General features: G+C 45.4%; 1 protein-coding gene across 1 annotated transcript in view; it reads left to right on the top strand.

The window, feature by feature from the left end:
* Nucleotides 1-15,274, top strand: part of CCDC149 (coiled-coil domain containing 149) — a 97,120-nt gene extending 81,846 nt beyond the window's left edge. The window contains exons 10-12 of the mRNA XM_065877810.1: nt 106-182; nt 6,250-6,366; nt 14,469-15,274. Coding sequence (XP_065733882.1) covers nt 106-182; nt 6,250-6,366; nt 14,469-14,896 — 622 coding nt within the window. The 3' untranslated portion in view covers nt 14,897-15,274. The remainder of the gene's footprint in view (nt 1-105; nt 183-6,249; nt 6,367-14,468) is intronic.
* Nucleotides 15,275-17,793: the final 2,519 nt, after the last annotated feature.

Consider the following 17,793-nt stretch of genomic DNA (forward strand, 5'->3'; position numbering starts at 1 on the left):
TCTATTAGGGCACTAGGGGGCTTCCCAAGTATCCTGCTCACAGCCCTGAGAGCTGATGAGATCCATGTTCATTGGTGTCTATTGTCATTCTCTCCCCTTTTCCAGAATCCTAGGGAATCGGGTGGCTGAACTGGAGAAAAAATTAAGAACTCTGGAAGTTTCTGGTTTGTGGAGTCTTCCAGGTAAGTAGAACTTCATGAAAATTTTCTTTTTTTGAAAAAAAAGTTTCTTGTTTTGAAAATTTGCAGAGCAGACTTTACCTTTTTAATGTTCTTTTATTTGATGATCATTGCTGAGAAATCTACAAGTGTTTTAAACTTAGAAGCCATCATTTTGGAGGAATCAGAAAAAAATAATAAATATGCAAGGTGAACTATGAAGTTTTGCTAATCTAAATTCTGAAATTGTCATTGTATATGTCTGTATATATTTTATTTTTAACTTTTATGAGTATGGTAAATTGCTTCATTTTTTTCCCTGTAGGTGTCTTATAGAGATGTATTCAATTTAATCATCACCCCTAAAAATGAATATAGGAACTCACAAAAATTTATTCTAGTTAATCATCAGTTCTAAAAATGAATGTACAAACTTACAAAGACTTGTTCAATTTAATCATCAGTCCTAAAAATGAATATAAGAACCAACAATTGTCTATCCCAAATGCACTTTATAACCTCCTTCTCTCTTCCCCCGCCCCATCCCATTTGTTACATAGATCGAAAATCAAAACTTCCTCTGGAGATTATTTCTTGCAGTTGTACAGGGTGTGAAGTAACTGATGTTTCACTTTAATTAGCTATATTTACCCATTTTTCCTGGTAAAATACCCCCTCCATGAGACCCCTGTCAGCTATTCTTTCTCTTCACATTCTCCAGAAAGTTATATTTATCATTTCCACCACCTCCTCTTTCCCTGGAAACAACTTTGTAGGAATATTTTTAGTTACTTAACCTTTCTGCACAAACCCTTTTCTACCCTTGAATCATATTGGTTGCTTCCTTGTAATGGATGAGAAATTAACATTGCCACGGGGACATGGACAAAACCACATGCTTTCTTAACATAAATCTGAATAGCCACCTTAGGTTGCCTGGAAGTGTGTTTCATAAATTGGAGTTTTTAGTAGAGATTCCTTGAACTTGATGTCAAAAGACCTAACAGACCTAATTAGTGGCAAGTGCCATCCTGGGGATTTGAATGATCCATTTTGCACAAGAACATTTTGATGCAGTTAAAACCTTATCTCCTTTGAAGGCTTTTCTTTTATTGCATTGAATTTCAACACAGTCAGGCAAATTTTTCGTTTATTTGTGCAGTCAGATTGCTATTTCTGTGCATGTACTGGAGTTTGGATTTTTTTTTTTTCTCTCCAAATGACTTAGTGAGATTTCACAATGTTTTATTTCTACAACTTATGTAAAAAGACGGAAGTTGAATAAATGAAAGAATGCTGAGAATTTCCTATCTCTGCTGTTGTTTGGTCTAGGTTAGAATGGCTATTATGCAATAACAGTTGTTTCTTTCTTTTTTTTGCTGCCTGAAGGCCTGAGCTACAATGTTTCCGTAGGATTTGGGAGTATGTTCTATTTGAAATATCTTTGTTTGTGGCTAATAGCAGTGCATTAATATCATCCCTGCATGTAAATAAATAGAAATGCATTCTCTATGTATCCTTGCACTTTTCTGATTAGAACAGCCAATTGAAATAGAGAATTCAATTAGCACAAAGCAAATATTAAATGGTAAAATTAGTTTGGATGGCAGTAACTGAATGGATTTTACGCCCTAGCCATGTTTGTTCTAATCTCTGGCCTCCACATAGATACAAAGTGGGAGGACAGAAATAAAGAGCGGCGATTCCCCCGATCTGACACAGTTTATGTAATGGCGATAGCATTGGCCTGGTGCAGTGATGAAGGGGGCTATAATGAGGTGTCACCTTATGATCATTTTCAAACCATGGTGAGATTGGGGGGTGGGGAGTGGCCTCTTTTAGTGCAAATCAGACCAGTCTCTCCTGTCTGCTCATTGTTCTGTGGTCTCCATTTAACCTTCTGAATAGCGGAGCAAGAGGAAGTATGTTCTTTTTTCCTTCTCTTCTTCCTCTTCCACCTCCTTTTCCTCTTCTTATTCCACTTTGCTCTTCTCTTCTTCCTCTTCCTCTTTCCCCAAGTAAGAGCCAAATCATAGGATTTCAGCCAACTGGAGGGGATTGAGTCCCAGTGGTTTCAGAGAATTGCTAGCTCTCTCTTATTTACCAGCATCTTGAAAGGATCAGTGGCTTCTCTAATAAATCAACCCATAATATACTGATACCTTTTTGAGCATCAGCTTTGTGAATTCAATCCTGTACCAGGCATTCTAGACATGCCCCTCGCCCCCTCCAAGAATCTACAGTCCCACTAGGGAAGTAAGATGAATATGCATCAAACAGTGAAAAGAAAGCACAAAATATTACATAATTAAGTATCAATTAAGTGATAAAGATGTTAGTGTGTGAGCCAAGTCATCGAATGGCTGGACTTAGAAGGACAGATGAGAGCAGAAAGTTCAAGGATGGCAAATGCTTGGTGTATATAACCAACACCATTCTCATGCCAGTGGCAGGCATTGCTAATCAATCACATCACTCCTTGCTGATCTCACATGCGGTCCTAAAAACAGTCTTGCATTTTTGCTTTCCAAGAAGCCACCTCTTGGTCAGAGTAGATATGTGAGAGAGAACATTTTTCTCTTTCCTGATCTAGTCTGATCCCCTCATTTTAGATAAGAAAACAGAAGCTCAGGAAGTTAGGTGATACCTAAGACCACAGAGGCTGAACTCAGGTGTTCAGATCTTCATTTCAGTGTTCCACCTGCACTGGGGAAGTACAATTCAGAGAAGAGGGACACACACAGGGCCTGAGGGTTGTAGAGTGTAGATTAGATCAGCTGGGGATTGGTTCTCAAAGCAAGTTGAATTGGAGAAGAAAAATTCAGAAGCTGGAACCATCTATCCTGAGACTTTAAAGGACCATTGTGAAGGAGCCCATCACTCATTACTATAAGGCAGAATTACTCTTGGACTTGGAGCATGCTATGATTTTCCTTTGACTCTCTTCTCCCTCCCACCTCGCTCTCTCAGCCAACAATATATAGCTCTTGATGGTGTCTGATAAAGTTGGGGCAAATGTGTGATCTTGCTGGGAAGTAGACAAGTCTAACAGATGTCACAGCCCACATGGAAAAATCATCTGGAAAGCAGAGTGTACTCCAGACTGTTTAACGGGTCCCTGAGAAGTGGGAAAGGCACGGGGCTATTTTGAGGAAGTCAGGGGGTGGGCTGGTTGGCCATGCCCTTCAGGGAGGAATGACCCTCCACCTTCCTCAGCCCCTACCTGTCAGCCTCATTCTCCCAGCCTTATGCTAGAGTCTGCAGGTGAGAATCATGCTTGGGGGGAAGGGGGGGACTGGGGAGATTTCCTGGATGTGCTCATGCTCTGGAAAGAAATACTGAAAGCCAGAAAAAAATCTGGCAAGAGCAGAGCCTGGCTCTTTGAGCTTTTTATTTGAATTCTCTGTTCTCCACTCTCAACATCAGCCTGAGGAAGAAATGTGCATTTTGAAAGTAACTGGCACATTTTGGAGCAGGGGACGAGGGACGTTGTATTACAGGGAATGAGGAGGGCTTCCAGAAACTCAAACACCAGTTGAATGGAAGGGCCTGTGTGACCTACATTGGTTGTGGTTCACATCTAGTGCGTGGATCTCCCTCACCCCACTCCCCAGTCCCAAGAACCAAAGTGCAACTAGGAGATAGCAGACCATCAGTTTAGAGCTCAATTTAGTCAACACAGATAGAATCCGGGCTTAGCTGGAAACAGTAGAACTGAGAGCCTTCTAAGGAAGGTCTTTGAATTCTTCAAATATTTTGCAAAAACCAAATCTTGGCATTTTACCATCAGATAAGGAAATGATCTCTGCACGCAGGGATTTAGGGAGGTTTTTAACTTCTCCCCAGCCCCTACTTTGACTGGAAATGGATGAATGGCGGCTTCTATTTCCCTTGTCTGCATGCCTGTTGCTCAGATCCTTGGAGAAGTTCTATGTGCTGGTACCAGTGTTTTTGAGGAGCCATTGCGGAGTGGATAATCCCTGTGGTTGGAAACAGCCACGGAGACATGCTGCCCTGGAGAATTCCTCACAGTACGAAGGGCCGAGGCTCCCCGCACCATCCACCTGGTGCCTTAGTCACTCGGCTACAGCCAGCTCCCAACTCTGCCCATAATTCTGATTCCTTGGCCACAGGGCAGAGGGGACTTGGAAGGTTTGTTGGGACACAGAGTGCAGAGTGTGCCTCTTCCTGAGTCCCCTTACGGTTAGAGAGCTTCCAGCCTACCTTCTAGAGAAAGATGGGTCAGGAATTGCAGTCCCGTCCCTGACTTGAGGACAGTAACTGTTGCCTTGGTGGAGAGAAACAAAAGAAGCCCACCTGCGGCACCTGCTATGGCTTCATAACGACCATTAGTTCCTCATGGTGTTTCTAAATTTTATCTTTGCAGCACAAAAGAGCCCTGACTGGGCTGACTTCATTCTGAGAGCCTCTTAAAATATCCCAAGGTATAGCTCAAATGATTCTCCTTGGGAAACCTCTCCAGACTGTGGTCCTGAAGATTTCAGGACTTTTTCCACTTGAGACAATAGCTGTGCTGGTGGAGAACTTCAGGGTCAGCTCCGATCAGATTTCTCTTCTGGGATGACCCTCATATAGCGGAAACCAGAGACCAATGGCTGCTAGTAACATACTCCATCTGCCTGTGGCAGCTGCAAGCCCCCATGCCCACCAAGACATCAGGATTTCCAAGAATGCATCAGCCACTTTATGCACAGTTATCAGCTGTTTATGAAGCACCTGTCATACGCCAAACTCTCTACTACAGTCTTGGAAATCAAGTTAATAAGACGTGCATGGCCTACAGGGAGGGTAGTATTATAAACAAGTTGAGGGCTCCGAGGTACAGACCAAGGTTCACCTGGCTATCCAAGGGAGTGGACATCTTGACCCAAATACCATTCTGTGCTCTGCCAAACCTGAAACCGAGTAGAGTCATAGAACTTTAGAGCCTCTGATCTGAGCCCCAGAGACGTTCAAGTGACTTGGCTTCAGATAAGGTCTCATCCAAAGTCAGACAGTTGAGGCTGGAGCATGGGCTGGGCCATGGCCCCCAGGGTTTTTGCTGTTGGCATGGTGGTTCCCGCCGAGAGAATCTTCAGGGCTCATGGGCAGGAGTTTGGGATCAAATCCTACCTGCAGGGCTCTCCTCATCACCGGGGCAGCATCACTTTCTGTGTACGTGTCTTGTGTCCATGTGTCTGTGCTCATCAGCTCATGTTTCAAAGCCACGCTTCCCTCATCCTCACCCCCATACCTTGCCATGGCCTCAAAAGTAGAGTTGTAGTGGTTTTCCTTTCCTCCTTCTCTTTGCCTCAGGCTCTCTCTATCCACTCAGGGAGTTCATGTGAATCCATAAAAGGCTTTGGCTGGTGCAGGTCTCTATGTCCTAAGTAGAGTTTAGCTGTGATCATTTAGGGAACCTGATGCTACCTGCCTTATGACATACTTATGATTCGCTCTAAATGACCAAAGCTAATTAAATCAGAGATACGTGTAGGGCAGTTCTGTCTCCACCATAAAGTAATAATTCAATGTGTGAAATTTATTGAGTGCTGACGAAATGCCTAAGTGCTTTACATGAATCAGTTCATTTTATCACTACCACCCCATGAGGTGGGTGCTGTTATTCTTCCTTACTTTACAGATGAGGGCTCTGAGGCTCAGAGAGGTTCAGTGACTTGCCCAAGGCCGCCCAGCTAGCAAGCGATGGGGTCCAGGACACAAGCACTAGAGCATGGCTCCAGAGCCTGCGCTCAAAGCACCCTACTGCTGTCGTTATCATTGTTATTGTCTCACCCAGACCAAAGCCACTCAGTTTTTGGCAGACATAGCAGGCTACCCCTTAACGGTGGCATTTGTGGGCAGCCATGTCCTAAGCAGACTCTAGGACTCAAAGACAGCTGGCCCTGGACGTTCCTGCCGGGTCCTCGCACTGCAGAGAGGGCAATGCTGGCCCTTTCCCTCCCACAGCACTCCCTACAACTGAGGAAGGTGCCTTGTTCACCCAAACAGCCAGTCCTTTGTGTGGGATGAGTGTGACCGTGACTCCAGTGGTGACATAATATGTCCATTTTCCTCTTTTCCATGACAGGAGGCAAAGACACCATACTGTTTGGTGACCCCGCTCTTCCCACCACGCAGAGGTCGAGATCCCCACTGCTCAAGTTTGTCGAGCAGCTCACTGAGAACAAAGCGAGTCCCAAGGATGGTAAGCAGCCCTTGATTTCTTGCTCTTTCTTTGCCTGGCCAAGCCCTCCAGGGGCTTGGAGGACATCAGTCCTTCGCCTTCCGGCAGCTTCTGTGGCACTGTTGGGTCATCCCTTATGTTTCTTCTTGTTGCCTCTGTGGGTTTGTCTTGTTTGGAGCTTCCTGCAGAACAAACATCCCTGTACTCTCAGCGTGGCGGCATAGAGCTTAAGAGCGGGGGCTCAGGCTTTGAGCAACCTGGGTTCATATTCCAGCCCCACGTCACACTGGCTGTGAGAACTTGGACTGGTAACCTCAACCTCAGCTTCCCTACCTATAAGATGGTGAGATATGGTACCAACGTCAGGGAAATCTTGGCACATTGCCTGGCAATGTGGTAAGTGGTCTAGGAATCAGTTGGATGGAGAAAAAAATTTCTTTACCAGGCACACTTTCTGGAGGCAGTGTGTTTTGAAGGAGATCAAGGGCCCATTTAAGGTGCCGGATGAAGCAACAGGGTCGAGAACCAGATCTCTTCCCAGGTGGCAGTCTCATTTCCCTGACTAAACTACCCTTCACATCTTTCTGAGTTTTGTTCATCTGCTCCCTCCGCCCCCAGTGTGGTTACCAGCTTCCAAGATGGCCCCAATTGATCTCCACTTCCTGGCGTTTGTGCCCTGTGTAGTCCTCTCCCACACTGTACCAGCGTTGGTCTGTGTGACTGATGGATTACAGCAGAAGTGATGGTATGTGAGTTCTGAGGCTGAGTTATGAAAGACTTGTGGAATCTGCCTTACTGTCTCTACCTTGGATCATTCACTCTGGAGGAAGCTGGCTGCCATGTCCTGAGGATTCTTGAGCAGCCCTACATGATCTTCACGTGGCCTGGAACTGAGGCTTCCAGCCATCAGCCACGTGAGTGCGCCATCTTGGAAGCAGATTCTCCAGCCGCAGTCAAGCCTTCAGATGACAACAGCCCTGTTTAACATTTTGATGACAACCACGTTGGAGACCATTCGCAAGAACCACCCGGATAAACTGCTCCCAGGCTCCTGAGTCTTAAGCTGCTAAGTTTTGAGACAATTTGTTATACAGCATTAGATAACTAATATACCCAGCACACGGGTGTCACGCTTCTTTCCTGGATTTCTACATTTCCTCTCCATCTTCTCTTGCTCAGAGTCATGCCTGCAACCACACCTCTATGAAAATATTTTTGAAATTTTTTCCCAGTGGGTCCCATCTGCAGAATTACAGTCCCATATTTCCCAAAGCACAAATTTTCCCACCTGCATATTCTATGGACTTCTCGAGTATGACATCACAACTCTTCCTGCTTCCTCTTTTTGTCACTTAGCTATCCAACAGAGTCATCATCAACCAACGTCCACTTTCCTTCTCCATCCATATCTAGTCTGCTGCTACTATTTCTTCAGAGTTTCTTGTATCTCCATTTCTACCACCTCTGGCTTGGCCTAGGCCCTCTTGACCTTCTTGGCAAGGCTTCCATCCTGGTTTTCCTGCCTCCCAGAATCTCCTTACTCCCTTCCCGTCTTCATCCTGCTGCTGTGGGATGAAGCTTCTGGAGCACTGCTTTCCATCATGGTTGTACTCTGCTCAAAAATCTCAAGGGGCTCCCAACTGTCTCTTGTTAGCTGTTGTATAATAAAACACCCCACAACTTAGAACTTCAAGCAACAGCTATGTACTATTTATCCTGAGTCTTTGGATCCGATGGGTGGTTCTGCTAATCTGAGCTGGGTTCAGCAAGGCTCACTCCTGCTTCTGTACAGGTGTGTTTTGAAGAATAACCAGATCACTTGTACTAGTGCATGGAATGGTAAGAAGAGAAGCCTGGACAGGTCTAGGATTTCAACAGAGAGGTTCCCCAAGCACATGCGGGAAGAATTCCTGGAGAGAGCTCCTGACATGTGGGGTTCCCACACTGGCCAGAAGACAAGGCTGGGACTTTCTAGCCAGCAGCGTGTGACTCTTTGCAAGGCTGGCCTGTAACACACCGTAGCCCGCTGTGCAGTCTGGAACATGTCTTGGCTGGTGGTCATCCCATGCCAGCATCCAGTTTCCCCATGGAGATCCGAAGCACTCTGTCTGATGTGGCCTGCTGAGCCCCCCGGCAGGCCCAAGCCTGCTAACCTGACATGGAGTCTGAGCCTGGCTTGATTTTCAGAAGGGTAGCGTAAGTAATGGCCTGATTCAAAATGATAGCTTTCAGAGTTCCTTCATTAGGTCTCATTGTTCCAACCCTGTCCTTCGCCAGCACGGGTGGCAACAAGGAAGCATTTATGTAACTGCTGTCAGTGTCTGGGATGCCCTCATCATGGCTGCATCTCTGATTAATTCCAACTGAAAGCAGCTCACACTCAGGAAGACAAAGCCCATCAGAGACCAGTTAACAAAAGAAGATGAATGTGCCCTTCGGGCCAATGTTAGGGGGGAGGGAACACATTTTTAGAAGACCAGCAATCCTTTCTACAAAGAGCTACTGTTTTTTTCTTTTAGAGAAAATATTTTTTCTCTCTGCACTATTTGTGTCCTAATGCATTTGTATCAGTTGATTGCCTCATCATTATTGATATGTATATTGTTATTAATAAGTATTAATGATACTAATTCTGTTTGCTAAAGCAGCACGGAATAATTACTATTTCGGGGGTAATAATATTTTTCAATTCTGAGCCAATTCAGAAATCTTTCTTTTATGGAAATGGCAAGGCCTTCCCTGGTGGCGCAGTGGTTGAGAGTCCGACTGCCGATGCAGGGGACACGGGTTCGTGCCCTGGTCGGGGAGGATCCCACATGCTGCGGAGCGGCTGGGCCCGTGAGCCATGGCCGCTGAGCCTGCGCATCTGGAGCCTGTGCTCCATGACGGGAGAGGCCACAACAGTAAGAGGCCCACGTACCGCAAAAAAAAAAAAAAAAAAAAAAAAAAAAAAAAGAAATGGCAATGCTATGTGTCTGTTCTCAAAGGAGAAATAAAACTCCCACAGCTTGAGCATCAACATTCCAGAATCACAGAGTTAAAGGAAGATTCTGCTCCCACAGCAAATAACCAGAGGTCCTCCTTATTAGCTCAAGAGTTGTGGTATTTTCAGTAACTTTTCTTTGTCTTCTGATCACTACTTGAGTGTACTTTTTAGATATCTTTTGGATAAACAAAAGCGAGAAGAGGATTGGCAAATCCTGCTGTTGAACCATAAGCCAGTCTCAGAGCCTGGTCTCTATATGTTTATGGTCCTGAGACTCTGAACATCTAGGCTTTCTTGGAAAAAAAAAAAAAATATCCACAATAGGACCAGACAAGAGAATTACAGCCATGTCCATCCCCTTATTGCGACTGTGCCTTGACCTATAATGATGACAGCAGTGTGGCCCCCGTTCCCCTCACCACCCAAAAATTGAAAAGTTCTCCCTGGTAATCTCAGAGGTTTGCCATTTTGAAAACGATTCATACATTTGGATGTGAGCGGAATGTCATCTAAAAAAATGGCACAAGGCAAAGGACCAGCGAACCAAAAGGCCCCAGTGTAATTTAGACCACCCTCCCTTAGATGTAAATTAAGGTAGAGAAGATTAACCTGACCTACAGTAAAAACAGCGCAAATGGTTTAGGGGTTAGGTTGTTATGGATAAGGTTAATTAATTTTTCAGGGGCACCAGAATATACTATTAAGTGTCCTGGAAGAAGTAATTTCATTAGAGTAATTTCCAGAAGGAGTTTATTCATCTCACGTTGGTGAAAAATTTAGCCGCAGAAAGGACCATAATTTACTCCTTTTGACTAAAGCTTCTTGCACTATGCTGGAAACTGGCTCATTTTGACTCCGTGTTTCCCCGTGTCTCCTGTATAACCACTATAACATTTTTTCATTTGTTAGTATGAAAATTATGTGATTGCTTCCCTGAGCTACCACAGATGTAGCTAAATGATTGTGTGAGTTAGAAATCTTTTTTTCTCAAAGTGCCATTTTAGGAACTTTTAGCAACCTGAACCTGGAACAAAGAAATCCAAGGATTGCTTTCATTTATTTATGGATGGTATTGAAATATATGTACTAACATATTCATTTATTCATGCATTCATGTATATGTCTATAGATTCAAACATTTAATAAGCTATTTACTGAGCCCCCCTTTACTGGCAAAGGTAAAAAATTAATCAGGTAAGATTTTATACTTCAGGTGCGTTTTATAAGCTAATTATACATAAGTAACAATTTAAGGGTTAAAAAAGTTAAAAGTATGAAGTTCCCTTGGAGGTTCAGACACAACCTTGTGGGGATTAGGGCAGTGGAAGGATTTAATCAAACAGGCTTCACGGCGGAGGTGGAGGTGGGGCTCACTCTTGAAGCTGGTCATCTTGACGCATCAAGGAATGATGGTCACGGAGGCATCAACCATGTAAGCAAAGACGCAGAGGGCAGGGCTGGGTGCCATGAAGGGTTCGGTCTGGCTGGAGTATAAGGACACGAGGAGAAGAGTTGGCATGGCAGGTAAATGGATGTTGGGTCACTGAAGGTCTTGAATGTCAGGAGAAGCTAGGGCTTTGTTCTCAGGGTGGTGGCGGCCTTTGGAGGTTTGGGAGCTGGGGAAAGGCATAGTCATATTTGTGTTTCAGCTCTAGTGTTTCTCACACTGTCACGTGCAGCCACATCGCCTGCGATCTTACTAAAATGCAGATTCTGAACCAGTAGGTCTGGGATAGGATACTGCATGTCTAACAAACTGCCAGGTGATGCCACTGCTGCTGGTCCACGGACCCCACTTTTAGTAGCAAAGCCTTAGGGAAGGTTCCTCTCCTGATAGTTGCATTACAGCAGGAGGAGCTGGGGAGCACAGGAACCTATTAGGAACTAATGTGCGTTATCCTGGCTGAACAGATCTGAAGAGTTACTTTTTTAAAAATCAAGGCTTGCTTTAGTCACTCATTTATATATTTATGAATTTCATTTAAGCTCAAGTAATGGTCTCATTTTCAGGTACAATACTTACTGAAGTCAATGAGCTATTAGGAGAGTAATACATAGTGGTCCATGACTAAATACAGGCTTTAGAGTATATACAAGATTTGGTCGAATGTCTGTCCCTGGGAAATTTCTATGGTCATTAAAAGGACTTAAGAGAAGGAAAACGGCTTCTTTTGAATGTGAGAAGCAAATCTGTATCAGAACTAGAGGCTTGGAGTGTGGGGACAGCAGTCAAGGTCTGCCTTGACTTCTGAGAACCACAGGGTCTAGTGTTGAACACACATGTCTGGGTGCCAAGAACTAACTCCCCAAGTGCTTCCCAGGCATGCAGAGCCTCTTTTGCTTGTTAGGTCCGGAAGGGCCATCAGAGAGTCCTGCCCCTCATTTTGTATCTGAAAAAAAGAAGGCCATGCTACCAGAAAACTACTAGTGCTAATCAGTGAATTTGGTAGAGTACCAGGATGCAAAATTAATGCACAGAAATCTCTTGCATTCCTATACACTAATGATGAAAAATCTGAAAGAGAAATTAAGGCAACACTCCCATTTGCCACTGCAACAAAAAGAATAAAATACCTAGGAATAAACCTACCTACGGAGACAAAAGACCTGTATGCAGAAACCTATAAGACACTGATGAAAGAAATTAAAGATGACACAAACAGATGGAGAGATATACTATGTTCTTGGATTGGAAGACTCAACATTGTGAAAATGACTCTACTACCCAAAGCAATCTACGTATTCAATGCAATCTCTATCAAACTACCAATGGCATTTTTCACAGAACTAGAACAAAAAATTTCAAAATTTGTACGGAAACACAAAAGACCCCAAATAGCCAAAGCAATCTTGAGAAAGAAAAATGGAGCGGGAGGAATCAGGCTCCCAGACTTCGGACTATACTGCAAAGCTACAGTAATCAAGACAGTATGGTACTGGCACAAAAGCAGAAATACAGATCAATGGAACAGGATAGAAAGCCCAGAGATAAACCCACACACATATGGTTACCTTATCTTTGACAAAGGAGGCAAGAGAATACAATGGAGAAATGACAGCCTCTTCAATAAGTGATGCTGGGAAAACTGGACAGCTACATGTAAAAGAATGAAATTAGAACACTTCCTAACACCATACACAAAAATAAACTCAAAATGGATTAAAGACCTAAATGTAAGGCCAGATACTATAAAACTCTTAGAGGAAAACATAGGCAGAACACTCTATGACATAAATCACAGCAAGATCCTTTTTGACCCACCACCTAGAGAAATGGAAATAAAAACAAAAATAAACAAATGGGACCTAATGAAACTTAAAATCTTTTGCACAGCAAAGGAAACCATAAACAAGATGAAAAGACAACCCTCAGAATGGGAGAAAATATTTGCAAACGAAGCAACTGACAAAGGATTAATCTTCAAGATATACAAGCAGCTCATGCAGCTCAATATCAAAAAAACAAACAACCCAATCCAAAAACGGGCAGAAGACCTGAATAGACATTTCTCCATAGAAGATATACAGATTGCCAATAAACACATGAAAAGATGCTCAACATCACTAATCACTAGAGAATGCAAATCAAAACTACAATGAGTATCATCTCACACCAGTCAGAATGGCCATCATCAAAAAATCTACAAACAATAAATGCTGGAGAGGGTGTGGAGAAAAGGGAACCCTCTTGCACTGTTGGTGGGAATGTAAATTGATACAGCCACTATGGAGAACAGTATGGAGGTTCCTTAAAAGACTACAAATAGAACTACCATACGACCCAGCAATCCCACTACTGGGCACATACCCTGAGAAAACCATAATTCAAAAAGAGTCCTGTACCACAGTGTTCATTGAAGCTCTGTTTACAATAGCCAGAACATGGAAGCAACCTAAGTGTCCATCGACAGATGAATGGATAAAGAAGACGTGGCACATACATACAATGGAATATTACTCAGCCATAAAAAGAGACAAGATTGAGTTATTTGTAGTGAGGTGGATGGACCTAGAGTCTGTCATACAGAGTGAAGTAAGTCAGAAAGAGAAAAACCAATACTGTATGCTAACACATATATATGGAATCTAAAAAAAATCAAAGGGTTCTGATGAACCTAAGGGCAGGACAGGAATAAAGGCACAGACGTAGAGAATGGACTTGAGGACACGGGGAGGGGGAAGGGTAAGCTGGGACAAAGTGAGAGAATGGCACTGACATATATACACTACCAAATGTAAAATCGATAGCTAGTGGGAAGCAGCTGCATAGCACAGGGAGATCAGCTCGGTGCTTTGCGACCACCTAGAGTGGTGGGATAGGGAGGGTGGCAGGGAGACGCAAGAGGGAGGGGATATGGGGATATATGTACACGTATAGCTGATTCACTTTGTTATACAGCAGAAACTAACACAACAATGTAAAACAAGTATACTGCAATAAAGATGTTAAAAAAAAAAAAAAAAGAAGGCCAAACAGGTCATCCTGACCACAAAGCAAGCAAATAGGAAAATGGGGGCTGGATGCTGGCTCTCAGGGCCCCATGCTCTCTCCCATCCCCCTCCAGTTGCAGCTAGAGAATTTCTGTTGTACAGGTTTAGAAAGAACAGTTTAGAGAGGCGGGGTAGGGAGCTTGAAGTTGCTTTTGCATACAGCACTTTATTGAAAGTGAGAAAGCACAAGTGGTCTGCATCAAAGAATGAGGTGCTGATGGAGATGGGGGTGGAGGTGCTCAATCCCTCCCTAACTCTCCTTCTGTTTCCCACACAGAGAGCAGCGAGAACCTCTTTTCATTACTAAAGACCCCCAGATCTTCCCCGAGCTACAGAACCTACAAACCCTTTGTCCTCAGGTTAAATATTTCATGGGCACAAGGAACCACCATCAGAGAGCGAAGCAGGCGATAACCAGGTGCCTGGAAAGGAGGGGTTACCGACATGGCCCACGTGATCCCTTTCCCTCCATTAATGACACAGGAATCAACAGAGTGGCTGTTTTCTTTTTTGTGGGCCCTGTGTTCCCTTCAGCAGGATTTTCTGTGTCGGAGGCCTGGCAGCAGTGGGCCCGAGGTTGGGAGGAGAGGGGAAGTAAGGGCTGACTTCCAGCCAGAGGTTTGATGCTGTCCCTGCTCTGTTTCAGGGGAGGCTCAGAAGCAAGAACGAGATGAAAGTCGTGCCGCTGCCGAGGCGTTGACAGTGCGGGAGGATGCTGGGAGGCCCGCCGTTAGCTCCCCAGCAAATCAGAGCCACAGGAACCAACGCAAGCACTTTCATCCCTCATTACCGCAGCTACCTTCTGAGGAAGAAGAAGTAAACAGGCTTGGAAGGGAAATCGTGAAACTGGCAGAGGAGCAGACAGCTGCCAAACCAGAAGGGGTCACAAGAGAGAGTCCCGTGGAGAGTCGGAGGGACGAGATGGGGCCGTCCCCGCCGGGCCTGGCCGCCAAGGGGTCGTGCCCCAAACCTTGCCCGGACTCTGCTGAGTCCAGCCAGCCTGCAGCAGAAGCTCCCACCCTGGAAGATGGCAGGGAGAGACCCCCGAGAGTGGAGGTAGAAGGAACACCATGAAAACTTGAAGGGGAACGAGGTCAGGCATGACGACACATTGAAGGCACCTGGGTCGGTAAAGGATTAAGCATCAGAACAGCTCACCGAAGTCACTTTCTCCTAAAACACCTCCAAGTCTGCAAGTGAAAAAGGACACACAGCTCCTGGTGCAAACTGTGAATACCCTGACGATGCCAGCACAGTTCGATTTATTAAACGCGGGTCCTCAAGCTTCTCAGTGTCGTCTCTTTCTGCGGAAGCTGCACGCTGTGAACATGGCCAGGCACGGAATCGTGTCAGCCATATGGCTGGTTTTCGACATCCATCTTTCTGTCAGCACTTGTTTTATTAGAGATAAGATGTTTTTCTATTTGCGGTTAAAGTTGTCGATCAGAATTATGGGAAGGGCTTGAAATGGATGGGGTTTTTAATCAGATCCCGGTCTTTGTAATGATTAGGAGGCTGTAGAGTACGGTGTAATTAAGCACAATGGGTCCAGAGGGCCCCCGGCTCCTCTCCATCACGTCAGGGCCCGGTAGGACCTCCCAGCGTGGGTGTTCTTGGCATCCTGCCCGCAGCGCTGTCTGTAGTGGCACCGACTGGCAGGCGGAAAGGGGCTTAAGTGGGCTCAGAAGGTTAGGCTTCCGGTCTGAAATCCACAGCCCCTGTTGAGACCTGTCTGCTGACTACTAGAGCTGAATTTTCCAGCCTGTAATTCTAGAGGATTAATCGACCTGGAGTGACTGGGGAGGGCAGGACAGGGGGGAGTGGGGCGGGCCGTGGATACGCAGGGAGGATGGGGGGGGGGACTCCAGTGGTGTTTTGATGTTTTGTTTCTGAGATGAGATGAGAGCCAGAACCTGGGAATACTGGTTCTCTCCCTTCATCCCAGGCTACATATAGGGTTTTATGGCTTTATGGTCCTGTAGGGTTGGGGCAAGATATAGCTGCTTAGGGGCCAACCCACAATCCCCCCACCACCCGAAACCTCTAGCATCACTCCTCCAACAGAAGGCTGCGGCTGCTTCCCCCTGTGCTGCCGGCTGCTGGGGTTTTAAAGACAGAGCTCGTGGCCCTAGAGTGGAAAGAAAGGGAAAAACAAAGTAACTCATTACAGCCTTTGTGATGATGGGGAGGGGAGGGGGCTAGGGAACCAAGTTCAAGCTCCAAGAGTGGGAAAGCGGAGAGTGGTCACCCCCACCTGCTTCTTTCCTTGGGGATAAAATTAACTTTTCTAGGCGGCATCTGGCGCTGCAGCACTTGAAGCCTCATCAAATGACAGACCTTTCTTTGTGCTGAACGCAGTTCATTTCTCCAGGAAGACCTAAAACTAGATCCCAAAGCTCAGAACGTCCCTGAGAACCAGAATGACTCCTTTGAGAGACTCTCCTGCAGGGAAAAGAGAAGTTCCCAAGGTGGGAGAGGTAGAAAATTCATCAAGTCATCCTAGAAATCAGAGGTTTAGACCAGGCTTGGGATCCCAGGTGTGAATCCTGCATGCACGTGGGTGGCCAGCCGCCCGCCCCCCCTCCCCGCCCCCAAAACTTCCCTGCCACATTTATCTCCTGACATCACTCTGCCAGCTGGGTGGGATCCATCAGACTTTGCATGTCTTGCTCTGAAGGAGGGCAAGGTGCAGACCAGAGGGTCCCATCCTCTGCCAAATGCACCCTGGGTGGACCTCCAGCTGCTTTCTTCCCACTCACCTGAGTTCACCCTCATCACCTAGAGGGATACAGGCACGCCTGAGTCAGAGCACTGTGGCTCCCGGTGAGCAGGACACGACATCTACCCCTGCCCGTCAGGCCCTAATGCCCCATTTATCCCTCTGTGCTCCAGCCTCTCCCCCTTCCCAGACTCATCCCCTTACCTTTCCCTCCACGGAGGTCGCTTCTGCGGCTGCAAAGCTTGCCCAGGCCAGCAGCCACAGAAATCATTTTCCTGCTGCACCAGGCCTAAACTCTCTGCAAATGTTTAACACTACTGCATAGGACGCCAAAGCCACCAAAGGAAAACACAGCCAGATTTAATACAATGATAATAAAAAGAAAAATCTCTCCCCACGGAAGCCTTGGTTTTGACACACAATTGGCCAGGTGCATGTCTTTAGGGCCCATTCATCACCTTCTGGAAAGCAGGGCTTATAATAAACTCCTACACATTCCATCATGGGCAAGAAAACTGCCATGAGTCCCAGAGTATGGGGTTCAGGGCAGGGGGTCATAGGGAGCGATAGCATAAGCTCTGTGTATCCAATCAGCCTGTGTAGGGGGGTGGGTCTTGTGTTATTAGATGGAATTGGAGCCAATGAGATGATCCTGTCATATTTGTCATCTTGACATTGCCCTGTACATACATGTGACACTGTCCCACCTCTGCTATCCCAACTCAACATGGTTCTTCTGTTCCACAGTCATTAAAAAGAGTTTCAGCAATTACTTATGGTTGTCTTTTGTCTTTTTAAGAGTCATTGTGAAAATGTATTGCATTCTGTGCCCTACTCCACCAGATAACCCTGCATCAGTTGCGGTACTCTCAGCTACAGTTCACACTTGAAGAAACTTAAACAATAAGGAAATGAATTATATTTCATAACAAGAACTTAAGAAGTAGGGAATGCCAGGCAGGGCTGGTTCATTCAAGAAAGTTATCAAGGATCTGAGTTTCTGTCTTCCTGCTTTGCCTGCCTCGGTGTCATCTACTCCCTCATGATAACAAGATGGCTGCAACAGCTCCAGCCATCACCTGCTCTCACATCTGTGTCCAAAGGCAGAAGGAAGTTTCTGTGTGTGTGCGTGTGTGTATGTGTGTGTGTGTGTTTTAAGAGCAGGTAACCCAGTTCTTGTCACATTTCATTGGTCAAAATTGTCACATGCCTATATGACCATGTTACATGTCCATGTCTCAAACAGTCCTTA

Source organism: Phocoena phocoena, chromosome 5 (genome assembly GCF_963924675.1).
Source record: "Phocoena phocoena chromosome 5, mPhoPho1.1, whole genome shotgun sequence".
NCBI classification, from domain to species: Eukaryota; Metazoa; Chordata; class Mammalia; order Artiodactyla; family Phocoenidae; genus Phocoena; species Phocoena phocoena.